General features: G+C 48.1%; 1 protein-coding gene across 1 annotated transcript in view; it reads left to right on the forward strand.

Moving 5' to 3' along the window:
- The window catches only part of ACAP3 (ArfGAP with coiled-coil, ankyrin repeat and PH domains 3), a 52,861-nt gene that overhangs the window by 11,829 nt on the left and 26,877 nt on the right, over window positions 1-14,155 (forward strand). The window contains exons 4-5 of the mRNA XM_009325171.1: window positions 6,761-6,819; window positions 9,933-10,116. Of these exons, the coding sequence (XP_009323446.1) occupies window positions 6,761-6,819; window positions 9,933-10,116 (243 nt within the window). The remainder of the gene's footprint in view (window positions 1-6,760; window positions 6,820-9,932; window positions 10,117-14,155) is intronic.

Raw genomic sequence — 14,155 nt, forward strand, 5'->3', positions numbered from 1 at the left:
TGCTGACAAGAAGAAAAGCCACCCAAGCTGTGATGAGTCAGTGAGGCAGATGGCAGATGTCACGGGCGGAGGGTAGTGGCGGAGTTCAGGGGGAAGGACGAAGGAAGTGAAAGTGGAGAATGCTTCCGAGCTGCCTATTCTCCACAGGGTTGGGTGGACCGCCTGCCTTTTCTGACAGCACTTTGGAAAGGTCCAGGTGCATCAAGCTACCGCAGTAAGGGATATCATTTGTGGATGCAGAATTACCATCTGACAGGGGAGATGCGTTCTGTCGTCTCATGGCGTCACGGTTTTTGCCATCGTGCCCTGGTGCAATGACATTACACTAGTCCAAAAGACTTTAGTGAGCTGCTGCCTTTGAAGTTGGATACCAGTCTAGCAGTTAACATGAGCTCAGTGCTGCGTTCTGGGTTTCAGAAAGACTAGGGTTTTGTCAGTTTCTAGAATATCTTAGGGTGTCCGCTTTCTAGCTAGGGGAGAGAAGCAGCTTCAATAATATGTAAGGGGCAGGAACAAATGTCCTTTGACCTAAGCGCAAACTGGAGCTCTTGAGCTTTTTGTGAGAGAGACTCAATTTCAGCTTGGCTCGGAAGTTAGGCTTAGGCTGTGTTGACATCCGACGTGTAATAGAAGTAGTGTTGTCGGCTTGTTTTCCAGAGCACAAATCCTCAAGTGAGCTATATTACAAAGGCATCACAGATGGAATGCTGTTCATGGGTGGCATTTATCTGGTGGGCCATTGCTCAAGAGATGTAGGACCAGATCATATAGCCAGACAGGAATAAAAGTAATTTAAGCATCCCCTGCCAAACAAAGTATGCTTGAATTCTGCCTGGCCCTCCTGCCCCTTAGTTTACTATATTCAGCTGCCAGAAGCTGCAATGAAAGAGAAGTAAACTGTAGGAATATGAAATCAGGGGAAAATGTACAGTATGCTGTCATTGTTGAGTTTTGTTTTGTTATTTGAGCAGCTGCAGTGGTATTTATGTGCTCTTTCAAACGCACTGTCAGGCACACCCTGACCTCAGCTTGGATAGACATGCCATTGAACAAGAAAGCGCCCAGGTTTTGGAAAACCTCTTTGCAACTCTGCAGCAGGACAGGTAGTTGAAGAGAAGAGGAAGAGGTGGAGAGGCCAGGACAGACTGCCAAAGCCGCTGCAGTCCTAACGGTGCCGTGTTTGATCAGCACAAGGGGCTTACCAGCAGAATGGGCCGTCTGTGGGGAGCAGGGTGTCTGACAGGAAGGCTGACGTAAAGATTATGGATGATCACCTTCTGCAGGCTGGGGAGGGTGGTCACTTTTGTTCCCCAGCAGATGCTCAGAGACAGCCGACAGAATCACGTCTGGGCCAGCCCTGTAGCTGACCGGCCAGCCCCGCCGGCCTGGCTGTAGCTGCCTCCCTCTCTCACAGACACACTGCAGTGCCCCCAGCTTGGGAGACTGCCGATGGGACAGCAGGGTTCCCGAGACCGGATAAAAGGATCAGGCTCTGATTCCCAGGCCACCAGACAACCAACTCTTATTTAAATGCAATATAAACCAGTCCCCAGACTGTTTCTGGGGATGTCGGTGAGAACGAGGCCTCCAGACTGGCCATGAGAGAGATAAGCGCAGAGTTGTGACTCATCCAGCTCATGACTGCTGTGGCTGGGGTGATGAATTGGTGGAGCTGGAGAAGGGAGAGCTGCCTTTGTCCATACGTCAGGCAGCCCCAGAGGAAGCTCCACACCCTCCATCTCATCAGCTGGGGCCAGTGGTTGCAGGAGAACGGCTGATTCGCTTAGTGATCTTGAGCTCATCTCGGGCTATGGCTCTCAGTGCACTAATAGACCTTAACGGACCTGACCAGCTTCACCTGGGGCCTCCACCCACACCCTCCACCCATGGGCTCAGGCACTCCATTTAAGCTCTGCCTGGGGCCTTCAGTCTTAGTTTGAGCTGTGCTGTAGGAGCACAGGTCTCCAGCTCAGCTACAGCCATACCCAGCTATGGACCCTGGTGATCCCAACTTACAGACTGATTTTTCTAGCTTGGTGCTGGACCTGCCTTGTCACCATGGATCTGCCTGGCAACCTCTGGGCCTGACTCTGATACGTGGACCAACTTCCCAGCTTGGTCTCGGACCTGCCTCACCACCATGAACTTAGCTGACAATCTGGGCTCTTGGTTGAATCTGGCCACTGTCTCTGGACCTGCCCTGCTTCCTTGGTTTGGTGGGATGGAGCCTTGGCTGGTGAGGCCCCTGCCCTGCCAACTGCGTTATCCCCCCTTAGCTCCTGGTCCAATGGTCTCTGCTGCTCCTTGACAAATTCCCACCAGAAATGCCGTCGCCTACCTCTAATCTCTACTCAAGCACTATTCCCATGTGCAGCTGTGGTGTCCTGCTTCTGAACTTCATGCATGTAAGTGCCGAGAGAAGCAGTCCACAGCCAGGCAACCTCACTTCTTTTTAGCTTCTGCTTTGCTTTGGAGCCTGGTGGGATCGCCTCGCCTCTGGTAAGCTCTGCAGTGAGTCATGGGGGAGTGCTGTACCAGTGGCATCCCTTTGGATCTCTGACGTCCTGTATCTTGATTTTTAGGCTTGCGGTTCCAGGGATAACATCCTGCGCCACTGAACTTGCTTTCATTTCTTGGGGGGTGTGAAATTCTAGTCCCCTTTCAAACACAGGTTTGGATTTATCCCATTTCCTCAGAAGCCCATGCTGGGAAAGCGGAAGGTAGGATCTAGCCTTTTGCTGCTGTTGGGTGGGAGCTGTGTTAACTCCCTTCTTTCACGCTGACCTTCCTCAGGCACAGATGTGTGTGAGTCATAGGCTGGACCTCTCATGTCTTGGTGGAAGCTAAGAGAGAGGGTGGGGTGGTATTTGGTCTGGAAAATCTCAAAGCAAATTATTTGTTCCAAGTATGTCTGGGAAAGGAGAAAAAGCCAAGGGGTGATTTTATATTTGAAACTCTAGATCTTAAAACTCTATTTATTTTGCGTTGAAAATCAAATGGAGGACCCACTTGAAAATATTCCCCTGGTGATCTTGCCTGGCAAAATTAATGAGAAAGCAATAAAAGTAATGCTGGTATCATAGGATGCTTCTCAGCAGAGATGCTGCTGGCAGGAAAGGCATATTCATTACCTGGTATCCCCTCACAAACCACTTGGCAATCCCTGCCCCAGACTTGCACTGTGTGAATTGGTGCGGACTGGAAGGAAGGGCACTATCACAGTGGTGTGGGGCTCAGTGCATGGGTAATAGGAGCAGGGGAGAGGAGTACTGACAGAGCAGGAGATGGATATGTATGGCCTGTGTCCTTGTGTGTGCAGTTCTCCTGTTCTGATACAGATAAACTTAAATTAAAATTCCACACAGAAATGCCCTTGTACCACAGGCTTTGGAATACTGCTTATGTGATCACCACGAGTTCAGTTCCCTCTCTGTAAACAGCTTCAGTAAGGAGCAGTTTTATGAGCTCTGATTTTTAGACCTGGACTGAATCCTTAGTTAATTCTTCTTCTAGGCAGCCTGAGAACAAGCCCATGCTGTGGCAGGAGAAGAGCGTTGCACATAGGCCTGGAAGTGCCCTGCTGGGAGAGTGCCTCCCTCTTACAGGCAGAGACCTTCTTTAAATGCTTCACTTGTGCTGTTCAAAGTATCTGTCCTTTTTCCAGCCAGACACCAGTTGTGCAGAACCTTTCTGACTGCCACAGAAGGGCAAGGGCAGTATCCTACTTCCAGGGTGATCTGCCTGGTCTGGGACCTTGCTCGGTTTGTCCTGCGAACTGAGTGCTCAGCAGATATTTGCTTGCTTCTTTCAGTGCAGTACTCCAGGGCACCAGCTGGGAGCTGATTTTTCCAGGCAGGAATGGTAAGGTGGATGTAGGTGCTCCACACTAGCACTGCCTAGTGTGGTATCTGCTTGTCGTCACACAACAGGGAACAGCCTGCACTTCTGTGAAGCTGTTCGATCACATTGGTTCCTGTCCACATTGTAGCTTTGTGCAGCCCTGATTTGCTATTTATCAAGCTGAGGAAGCCCTGTTCCTTAGCTGTGTGGTTTGATTTTTATGTACCCTGGAATCCATTCTTCCCTGGAATGTCCCAGGGTACTTGTCTGCAGTCCTGAGTACGACATATAGTGTCCCTTCCTTTCCCTGGTCCTAAGTAAATGTGTCATCCTGGAGGAAACCAATGATGGAGACTTCACAGATGTAGGTGCAGGTGGGAACCAGATGGCGTTCTTGCTGCTTGCTTACCCCTGCATTGTATCATGAGTGGAGGGAAGCACTGTCAGTGCCCAAACATCACTTGAGGAAGCTGCTCCATGGAAAAAGTTGCAGGCCAATGCCTCTTGGAGTGCTGTTGGAGAGAGCAAATGGATGCCAAGAGCAGTAAATAATTTATATTGGTAAAAACACAAAACTGGGTGGTCTTGGGCTTTTCTTTCTTTCCCCCTTGCTTTGCATCTGTTCATATTTAGAGGCCGTTCACGGCTGTTTATACTCAGCTAGTCCTGGCATGTTTCTTGCTTTGTCCTTGGCTGCAGTGATACACATAATGAATGTGTTTGAGGCTCTGCAGCCAATGCTGCTGCTTCTACACAGTGCTTTGCATTCTGTTTGGGGTAGTACACCTGTGTAGCGTCAGAAGCATGACTTGCTTATCTCCTAGGGGGAGATGTTAGATAGAGAGGACGTCTGTGTCTGTATGAGTCTGTTGGCACTGGAAGGAAGGGTTAGGAGTGAACCAGAGTGGTTTTGCTAGTAGATTACTACGGGGCATGAGAAGGTTAAAGCTTGTGACCACCTCAGAGCGTGTCACATGTCAGGTCTCTGCAGTGCCTGCCAAGATCTTAGTGTCATGGAGAGAGTACTGCTTGGGCTGGGAATGTGGATCATGCTCTGGGGGGGGCAGGTGTTTTTAGTTTTGTTCTTGTATTTCACTATCCTCTAGTTCTAATTGGCCATTAAATAAATCAATCTTCCCCAAGTCAAGTCTGTTTTGCCTGTGAGGGTAACTGGTGAGTGATCTCCCTGTACTTATCTCAACCCATGAACTTTTTAATCTTATTTTCTCCCCTTGTCTTGCTGAGGAGGGGTGGTGAGAGAGTGGTTTGGTGGGCACCTGGCAGCCAGACATGGTTAACTCACCACCTCCTCACAAAAAGCTGCTGCTTTAGGCAATGCCAGCTCTTTTGCACTGTAAATGGTCTGATATAAGGTGACTGTTCCTGCCTCTTGGAAAAAGCCAGGAGACCCAGAGGTGCTCACTGCTTCTGGGTCTTACCTGAACTGTGTAGTGAAGCAGAGAAGGTGGCCGGAAAAGGAAAGGAGAGATGGTAGGTGGGGTGTCAAGGGAAGCTGCCCAAAAAACTCCCACTGCAATCCCAAGCTTGCCACAAAGAGGAGGGGGGAAAAAACCCAAACTGCAAAAAGGTGTTTGTTTTAATCCAAAGGGCTTCATACAGTCTGCTTGCTGAGAGAAGGTGCCTTGAGGAAGTCCTGTGTCAGCCTCACACTCCCTGGTTGAGAACAGTCCCGAACAGTCCCTCACACTCTGTGGGCTCAGCAGCCTCCCCTGAAAGGGCTTTGGTCCTTTCAGGAGAGAAGGCAAGGCCAAATGCTGGCTTGGGAAATGCTGTTCCTGGTGACTGCATGCTCAGGAGGACAGACGCAGTTACCATTGTGTGTTCCAGGACCTCTCTAGGTTAAATTGGCTGCTCAGGACACAGTGACAAGTTGGAGCAAATGAGCCAGGGTTACTCACGCCAAACAGCTGTAGTCATGCCAGACCCCAGCACTGTGATGTTTCAGGGTACAATTAAGTTTTGGGCCAGTGCCCAGGCCTCATGTTCCTGATGGTGGAATGAAGTGGGGTCCCTGTCCATTCTTTGTGGGCCACTCTTTTTAGCTGCAGCGTGGCCAGTGGCTTTTCTCTGTAACCCTGGGATGATGTGTACTTCCTGCTGCAGTTGCTGTGTGGTCTGGGAGCCTCTGCCCATCTGGTCCCAATTAGGCAAAATGCTGTGTCATCCTGATGCATGTCTGAAATACGGAGTTATTTGTAATCGTGCCCGTCGGAGATGGATGGGAGGGATCTGAGCAGACACCACTGTTTGTCCCCCTACCCTCTGCTAGATGCCAGTGTTTCTTGAAGGAGGATGGGGAGGGCTGGAGGTGAGATGGGCAGCAGGTGTAGAGTAATGGGCTTGGGACCATTTTTCTGCGAGGGACAGACAGGAGAGTAAAACTTCAGACTTGTAGGAACTAAGTCTCTTTATACTGTATGCTTGGACCTCTCATCCATGTTAATCAGCATGTGGCTGGCTGTGATGTACCTTCAGCGATCGTTCCTGTCTCCTTCTGTAAGCGATGTAGTGTTGAGGTGACAGTGCCCTCCTCTGGCAAAGTGAGAAATTTGAGGCTTGGGAGAGACAGTTCAAAGTGGGGACTATGAAGGCAACTGCTCCTACAAACGCTCCTCTTATGAAGGTATGTTGGTGGCGTAAGTCTCTTTGGGACATTCAGAGCCCTGGCACAGGCTGTGAAACCCGCAGTCCAGGAATTCTGCACTTGTAAGGGAGTGCTGCAGCTGCAGAAAAAAGTTGTTATCCATTATGACAGCCATCAAGTAATGGATGCCACTAAGCCCTGGAGTAATGCTGTGAGGGATCACATTGAAGGTCCTAGAGAGCATTCATGGATTTTCTGACTCTTCAATGTTTCCATGTTGCAAAAATATTTGATATTCTTTTCCCTCTCTTTCAGATCCTGTTTGACCAGGCTCAGAGGTCAGTCCGGCAACAGCTGCACAATTTTGTGAAAGAGTGAGTACTTGTCTTACCAGTTTGGTCTTCAGCTTCTTTAACTTCCATTGCATCTGTCCTTTGTGCACTGGAAACAGAACTACAACCTCCACACAACTACTGAAGGCTCTGCTTGGAGCAGAAGAGACACTGAAGGGCAGAGGAGAGGCTCTGGTTTGTGGGATGGCTGTTGCTGTCATCTTGCTATGCTATCATTTGTTTGCTCTGTTGTCAACCGGGTGTCTTCATCCTGTTCTCAGCTCATGGTTAAAGCTGGACATGAGGCATACTTCCAGACGAGAGCATCATCCCGAAGTCTGGTAAAATTCATCCGCAGAACCCATCTTTGCTGCTTCTCACTGATTTTTCTAGGTTAAACATCCTAGAGTTAAGATCCCTGCAGAGCAGGGCCAGCTCTACATCTTATGTTATCTTACGTTCGATGCAGAGTTTCATTAGTGGTTTAAAGCAGTGCATGCTTGCAGAAGGGAGGAACTTTGCTGCCGAATGACTTTGGGGTCCAGCAGAATCATTGCGTTCTTAGCTCCTCACACGACATGCGTAGTCACTCAAAATTACAGCAGCCCTGCTCTTCTGGAGTAACCTGAGCATCTGTCTGGAAGATGAGACTTACAGACAGGAGGGCCCTTCTTGTGTGGAGGGAGCAGCTAATCATCACTGCGCCTTCAGCTTGGAGCTTGACCGCTGGTTCAGAGTTCTTTGCTAATGGAAAGCAAGTTTACAATGCCCTGGTGTGGGCAAGGCGGAATATTGCATATTAAGGATGCTAACTTGCACAAGGTGGGCCTGAGGTGCACAAGAACTGGGCCCAGGAAGTTAATTGAACGGGGACAGTCTGTACCTTTGATCAAGTCTCTCAGCAGGCTGTCCCTGCCACTGCTGCATGTTTCCCCTGAGTGCCTCTCTTCCCCAGGGCAGGTACCTAGTGCAGCGTGGGATCCCGAGTCAGCTGAATATAGGTCAGAGAGGCAACTGAGGCCTTCAGCTGAGCAGGAGCTGGTTGCCATGGGAACTGGTAATTGACTGAATCCCTCAGCAGCTGTGTGCTTTGCAGGAGGGAGGGGGTCCCTAGCTGACCCCCCATTCCTCATCCCCATCTTCTTGCCTAGCACTCACCCTGCCGTGGCTTTCTCCATAATCATTTCTCTGAGTTCAGATTTAATCTGCTGAAGGTTGGCAGTCGGAAAAGGGAATTTCTCCTTCATTTTGGGTCTGTCATCATTTCAGCATCTTTGCAACTTACTCTTTTTTGCACTTCTACTGCTCAACCTCTGTGCTCGCAGGCCCCAGTGCTTTGATCTTTGCATTGCTCCTGCCCTTGGTTGGAAAATAACTTCTGTGCTTGGGACCATTTTGAATAGTCTACCTAGGGCCGATACGCAACTTACTGGCTGATGATGAGAACAAAGGAACAATGGGAGCTGTGCCCTTGCATGGTGATTCATGCATATGTGAGAGGGCAGTATTTACCCTCTGACCTGCCCTCCCTGTCCCCAAGCCCTGAAGGTCTTTGCCTGGTTTATTTACTTGGTGTGCACAGGAGAGGTCAGCTTGCCCTGCCAATGCTGTCAGTAGCCAAATGCTGTGTGACTGCCTTAGCACGTTACCAAGCTACACACCTTGCTGAGTAGGAGGGTTTTATTAGCGAAGTCTTGAGGTTGCAGTCATGGTGCTGCAGTCTGGCTTAGAGCTAGCTGAGAATTTCCAGCAGTATCACATGCACTCCTGCTCCTTTCCACTAGGGATATGCACAGATGAGGAAGCCATTCTCTCCAGAGCTGGAACAAAAGCTATGTAAAATCCCCACAGCCCTTTGCTGCAAGTGACCCAAAAATGCAAAACACGACCCGGTTATTTACCTGTGAATGGAGCTAGATGGCCATCTAACTCAGCAGCCCTGAGCATTAAGGGCAAATTGAAGAAGCAATAAGCACCAGAACAGTAATCCAGTCACCTCTGTTTTCATTTGTCCTTGCTGTACCTGCCTGTGGTAGACTCTTGGCCAGAGGCTGATCCGTACATAAGTGTATGCAATTTCAAACAGTTTGCCACAGGGCAGAGTTCAGCATTTACTGTCTGACTGCCATGTTCAGCTGAGGCTCTTCATCTTCCCTAGGGCAAAGAATAAGTGGATGCTACTTATTTATTAAGAGTTTTTAACTACTTTAAGTTATAACAATTTATAATTGAGGTAAACAGAGCTCCCCTGGACAGAAAATAAGTGTTTGTGTTACAGCTGCTGTAAATCAGCATTGCTGCTTTCAACTCCTGAGGAACTAGGGCCACTTGTAAGAGCTGATCTTCAGGAATTGCTGTGCTCACTTCTTTATGGTCATGCAATGCAAATCAAGTTCTACCTGAATGGTACCTGCTATTTAATTAAAAAAAACAAACAGACTCAAAAAACCCTGCCTGTTGCTATGCCTTTATAGCCTCCCCCCTGCCCCTGCAAAGCAGACCCCTGATCCCATGTGAGGTCTCTAGGCGTAAATAAAACTTTGAAAGTTCATGTTGTGGATTGTGTATTTCCAAATGCAAATGTTAATAAAAGTGCCTATTGTAAAAGGGGAAAAGAATAGCCAAATGTCTGGATTTTACAGTCAGACAAGACAGAATCAGCTAGAGATGCATGTGAACGGCCTGGCTGCCCTAGTTGAATGCCCTGTCCTGAATTTGAAAAGTAGCTGGTTTTACTCTTTTCACAAAGTGAAATATGAAGCATCTGTTTTCACAGGTAGGTTCTGAAATGTTCTGCTCTCCACTTTTTGTGAGGGCAATTGTGAACTATCTTTAGGGCTGGATGCCATCTGGCCTGGCTTTCTGGGTGCTCTCCTTGGAGAATTTCCTTAAGGTTTTGAAGGCAGTATGTAAGGTCCAATATCCTTCCTTGCAAGCCGTCTCTAAAGAAAGACTGTGTAGAGTTAATCTGGAGTCAGTCCAGCTGGACGTGGTGGAGCTTGGTGGGGTGGGTTAGGATCCCAATGGGATCTGGAGCAGGATCTCTGGGTGATCATAGTGTACTGCTTGCACCTCTCCCTGCTCTGCTGGTATCAGCAATATTCTGGCTGCTTTGTAAGAATGATTCTCACCATCTCATCTTCTTTGGGTTCCAGTGACGTCCGGAAGTTCAAGGAAACCAAGAAGCAGTTTGACAAGGTGCGAGAAGACATGGAGATTTCGCTGGTGAAGAATGCCCAGGCACCTCGGCACAAGCCCCATGAAGTGGAGGAGGCAACAGGCACCTTGACCATAACCAGGAAGTGTTTCCGGCATCTGGCCCTAGACTATGTGTTGCAGGTTGGTGTCTTGTGCCCCCAGCGCTGACTGGATTTCCCAGTACAGAACAAGACCTCACAGGCAAATTGCTAAATAATCTACTGCAGGGAATGAAGAAGTTGAGGGATGAGAGAGGGCAAGTAGGGCCTTATACCTGGGTTCAAAAGGGTACTGGGTTACTAATCCATTGGACATTTTGCTGTCTGCCCCCTGAGGCAGGGAGTCCTTAGGACTGGTGTGTGATGGAACATGAAACCACCGAGGTTTGCTCTAGTTCCAGGCACTGGTGTAGTTGTACCACTATGAACCCACGTATGGTTTAGCAAAGCCCTGTACTGCAGTAGGTGCCAGGGTTCCTTGAGCTGCCCTTTGGCATAATCCAGCCTGTCTATATGAAAGAGTAGGCTGTGCTGGGATGAGAGGACCTTCACTGGTGGGGCTGAGTTCTGTAGCTGGTCCCATCTGCTTGAAATAGTCACAGGATGTCGGTATAAGTGGTGTAAGAGAGGGGAGGCTCTTCACCAAATCCTTAGCTGCTTTGATCTTTATAGCTCTCCAGAGAGTCTGGCAAAACAGTGTCATGAAACTACTGAAAGCGAGGGACCGAACACAACACTGTCAAGTGTTCTCTGCAAATCCTTGTCTGCTACATGTAGAACATGTCCTTAAGGGCAAATGTCTGGATCTGTGTGCACATGTAAACATCCATGTGTGCGTACTTGCGTTCGCGCCTGAAGCTCCAGATGGATGTGTGTGCATGTGCAAATATGCATCTGGATGGATGTGTGTGTACATACGTGTATGTGCACGGTGCATACCTGCGTATGTTGCAACAGTGGAAATGCCAGTTGAATATAAGGCAAAAAAGTTTTCAGAGTTATGCAGCACTGGAACAGGGACCCAAAGAGATTGACAGTCAACGGGACCAGGCTCTGAGCAACTTCATCTAACTTTGAAGTCAGTCTTGCTTTGCCTGGGCAATTGGATAGGTAACTTCTGGAGGTCCCTTCCGACCTGTACTATGCTATGAGTCCGTGTGGGAATGTGTGCTTACCTATGTTTATGCCTTTGCATGGCACTGGCATGACCCCTCATGTCTGTGACATGTTCTCCTTCCTAAAAATGCTACAGTGTACCTGAGAAGGGAAATCTTAATCATTTTTTCAGTGAGAGAAATTAAACACACTGCCTTAGACTGAATTTCTCTTCCCAGTGGCAGATTTCCTGCAGGAACACTCACTTACTGCACCCAGAACGGTCAAGGGTTTTTCTTTGAATCATTCATAGGCTTCATGTCAAGTCTGTCCTTTCAGGCAGTGGGTATGTTAAGCAGACAAATTCAGTGTTAATATTGATCCGTGTGTGTCTCCACTAGCTGTCACTCCTGCAGCACCGAGCTAAGACCATCTGCCAACGCGTTCTGTCTGGTCATGAGGTAGTCTCTGATGCCACATGCTCTGGCAGCTGTGGATAGAAAGGCAATGCTTTCCCCTTAAAGTATAAATCATGCATATCATTGATCCTCCTTTAGGATTGCAATTGTTTGCATTTAGGATTTTAGGATTTTAGTCAGGAATGCAACTGCATTTGCTGGCAAGGTCACACTATAGTAAGCTCCGTCCATTTCTCCCACTGACGAAGAGGAAGAGTTCCTTTAATGTGCTCATCCAACATTGGGGAGCTTTCCCTGTTGGTCCACTGGAAGATACCAGTCTAAATCCATCAGTTTTGAAAGGCATAGACATGAACTTGTCCAGGCATCCGTTGGTATTTAATTAAGGATATAGTGAGGAGATTCATCATTTTATTCTTTTATATCTGAAAGGAGATCTTTTCCTGACCCTGGATGTCCACACAACTGGAGGGCACCCCCTCATAATGAATTAAAACTACATCCTAATTGCAGTAAGTTAAGCTCTCCCACCACAAATCCCAACTCAGATACCTGGGAAAAGGGGCAACTTGGCTCACAGCAAAAAATCAAGTCCCAGAATTTGCCGTGGCAGAATCAGCTATGGAGGGCACTGTATTGGCAGAAAAGTCCCAGTTGGTCCTCATGCGAATGCTAGATGCAGAAAATCTTCCAACCAGCATCCTCCGTTTTCTGTCCAGCCCCCAGAGAGACAGACCCCGTCTTGAGGATCTGTTGCACTTTTCGCATCTTGCAGAACTTGTCTTTGACTTTGTCAACAGGCCTGAAATTGGCACGGTCAAACTTTAAGGATTACTCGTGCACCTCAAAGAGAGCCAAAAGGACCAGGACTCAGTAAAGCACGTTTCAGGGCAAGATTTTTCACTGTGATGTAGCACACTTCCATTATTAGAGTGGCTGTTTTATAGCTTTGTGGCTATAAGTGGCCAGGAGGAGTTACTGCTGTGGAGTGAAACTGTCCGTTGGTATAGAGCAGGGTTACTCATTCCAGTCCTTTTTCTTTTTCTTTTTTTTTAAACCTAGTATACGGGGTGTGGAAAGGAGGGATCTAGGAGGCTGGGGTTATACCTGAACTACTTTGTCTCCCCTCCTCTGTTGCTGGAGCTGATGACCAGGTTGCCCAGTACAGAATCGGGAGGCTGATCGTGGTGTTCCTCACGGATACTGTGACAGGCACCAGCAAGCTGCCCTTTGGTAACTTGTACCTAGTTTTAGGTTCAGTTACTGCAAGCATAGTGCTTCTAAGCAAACTGATACTGCATTTATAAATGAGTTATTAACACACTGGAACCGATTGTCTGTCATGGTAACACATTCATGACACTGACAGCTGAAGCCCCAGTGAAACCTTCTGCTACATTTGACAGTTTCTTCAGTGCTAATTGCAGCACGCGTAAGACTTCCCAGTGTAGCTCATGGGGTCTGTGGGCAAGCTATTATGTGACTATGTGCTAGTAACTTTTTCCTTTTGAAATTATAGTCTCCTGGGTCAGTTCTCAGCCTCTTACATTTATTTTTTATTATTTTTAAACGTCAGGGATATTTTTCACTTCCAGATCCTTGGCCCCAGTATCAGAGGAATGTACTAGGTCTCACAGAGTTTGCCTTTGTCCCTAGTTAAAGGAGATTTGCAACAGTTTTATCTTCATTTCCAAGAGATGCTGATGGTTGTAGTCTTACTGGTAGAGTGGTGAACATTAGAAACAGATACTACCTTTCTTGTTCTTCCTACATACCTCATAGTCCTGGGTTATTCCAGTATTCCTCTTCTTCCTTTCACGGTAAAGATTGCTGTTCACTCCAAAACGTGCTGTAACTGTGCAATTGCATGGAGTAGGGGTTAGCACTCATTTTCCCAGTGGTATAGGATGATACTGGGAGGAGAGAAAGAATCCGGGCATAGCACCTTGCTGCGTTGTGCCCAAGGTTTTATGGTAGGGATTTTAGGTGGGACTTTCCTGATCAAAGGTGCAGGCAGTGAACTGTGAGGTGTCGAAGATGAGCTGCTACAACCAAAAGACGAGCCGGCAGGGAAGACGACCGGCCTGGCTGAACAGAGGGCTTTGGCTGGAACTCAGGAGAAAAAATGGAGAGTGTATGACCTTTGGAAGAAGGGGCAGGCAACTCAGGAGGACTACAAAGATGTCATGAGGTTATGCAGGGAGAAAATTAGAAGGGCCAAAGCCGAACTAGAACTCAATCTGGCTACTGCTGTAAAAGACAATAAAAAATGTTTCTATAAATACATTAGCAATAACAGGAGGGCTAAAGAGAATCTCCATCCTTTGTTGGATGCAGGGGGAATCATCGTGACAAAGGATGAGGAAAAGTCTGAGATACTTAATGCCTTCTTTGCCTCAGTCTTTAACAGTAAGACCAGTTGTTCTCTGGGTACCCAGCCCCCTGAGCTGGAAGCCTGGGACAGGGAGCAGAATGAAGACCCCATAATCCAAGGGGAAATGGTTAGCGACCTGCTACACCACTTAGACACACACAAGTCTACGGGGCCGGATCCACCCAAGGGTAATGAAGAGCTGGCAGAAGTGCTCACCAAGACACTTTCAATCCTTTATCAGCAGTCCTGGCTAACCGGGCAGATCCCAGTTGACTGGAGGTTAGCAAATGTGA

Source organism: Pygoscelis adeliae, unplaced genomic scaffold (genome assembly GCF_000699105.1).
Source record: "Pygoscelis adeliae isolate BGI_AS28 unplaced genomic scaffold, ASM69910v1 Scaffold36, whole genome shotgun sequence".
NCBI classification, from domain to species: domain Eukaryota; kingdom Metazoa; phylum Chordata; class Aves; order Sphenisciformes; family Spheniscidae; genus Pygoscelis; species Pygoscelis adeliae.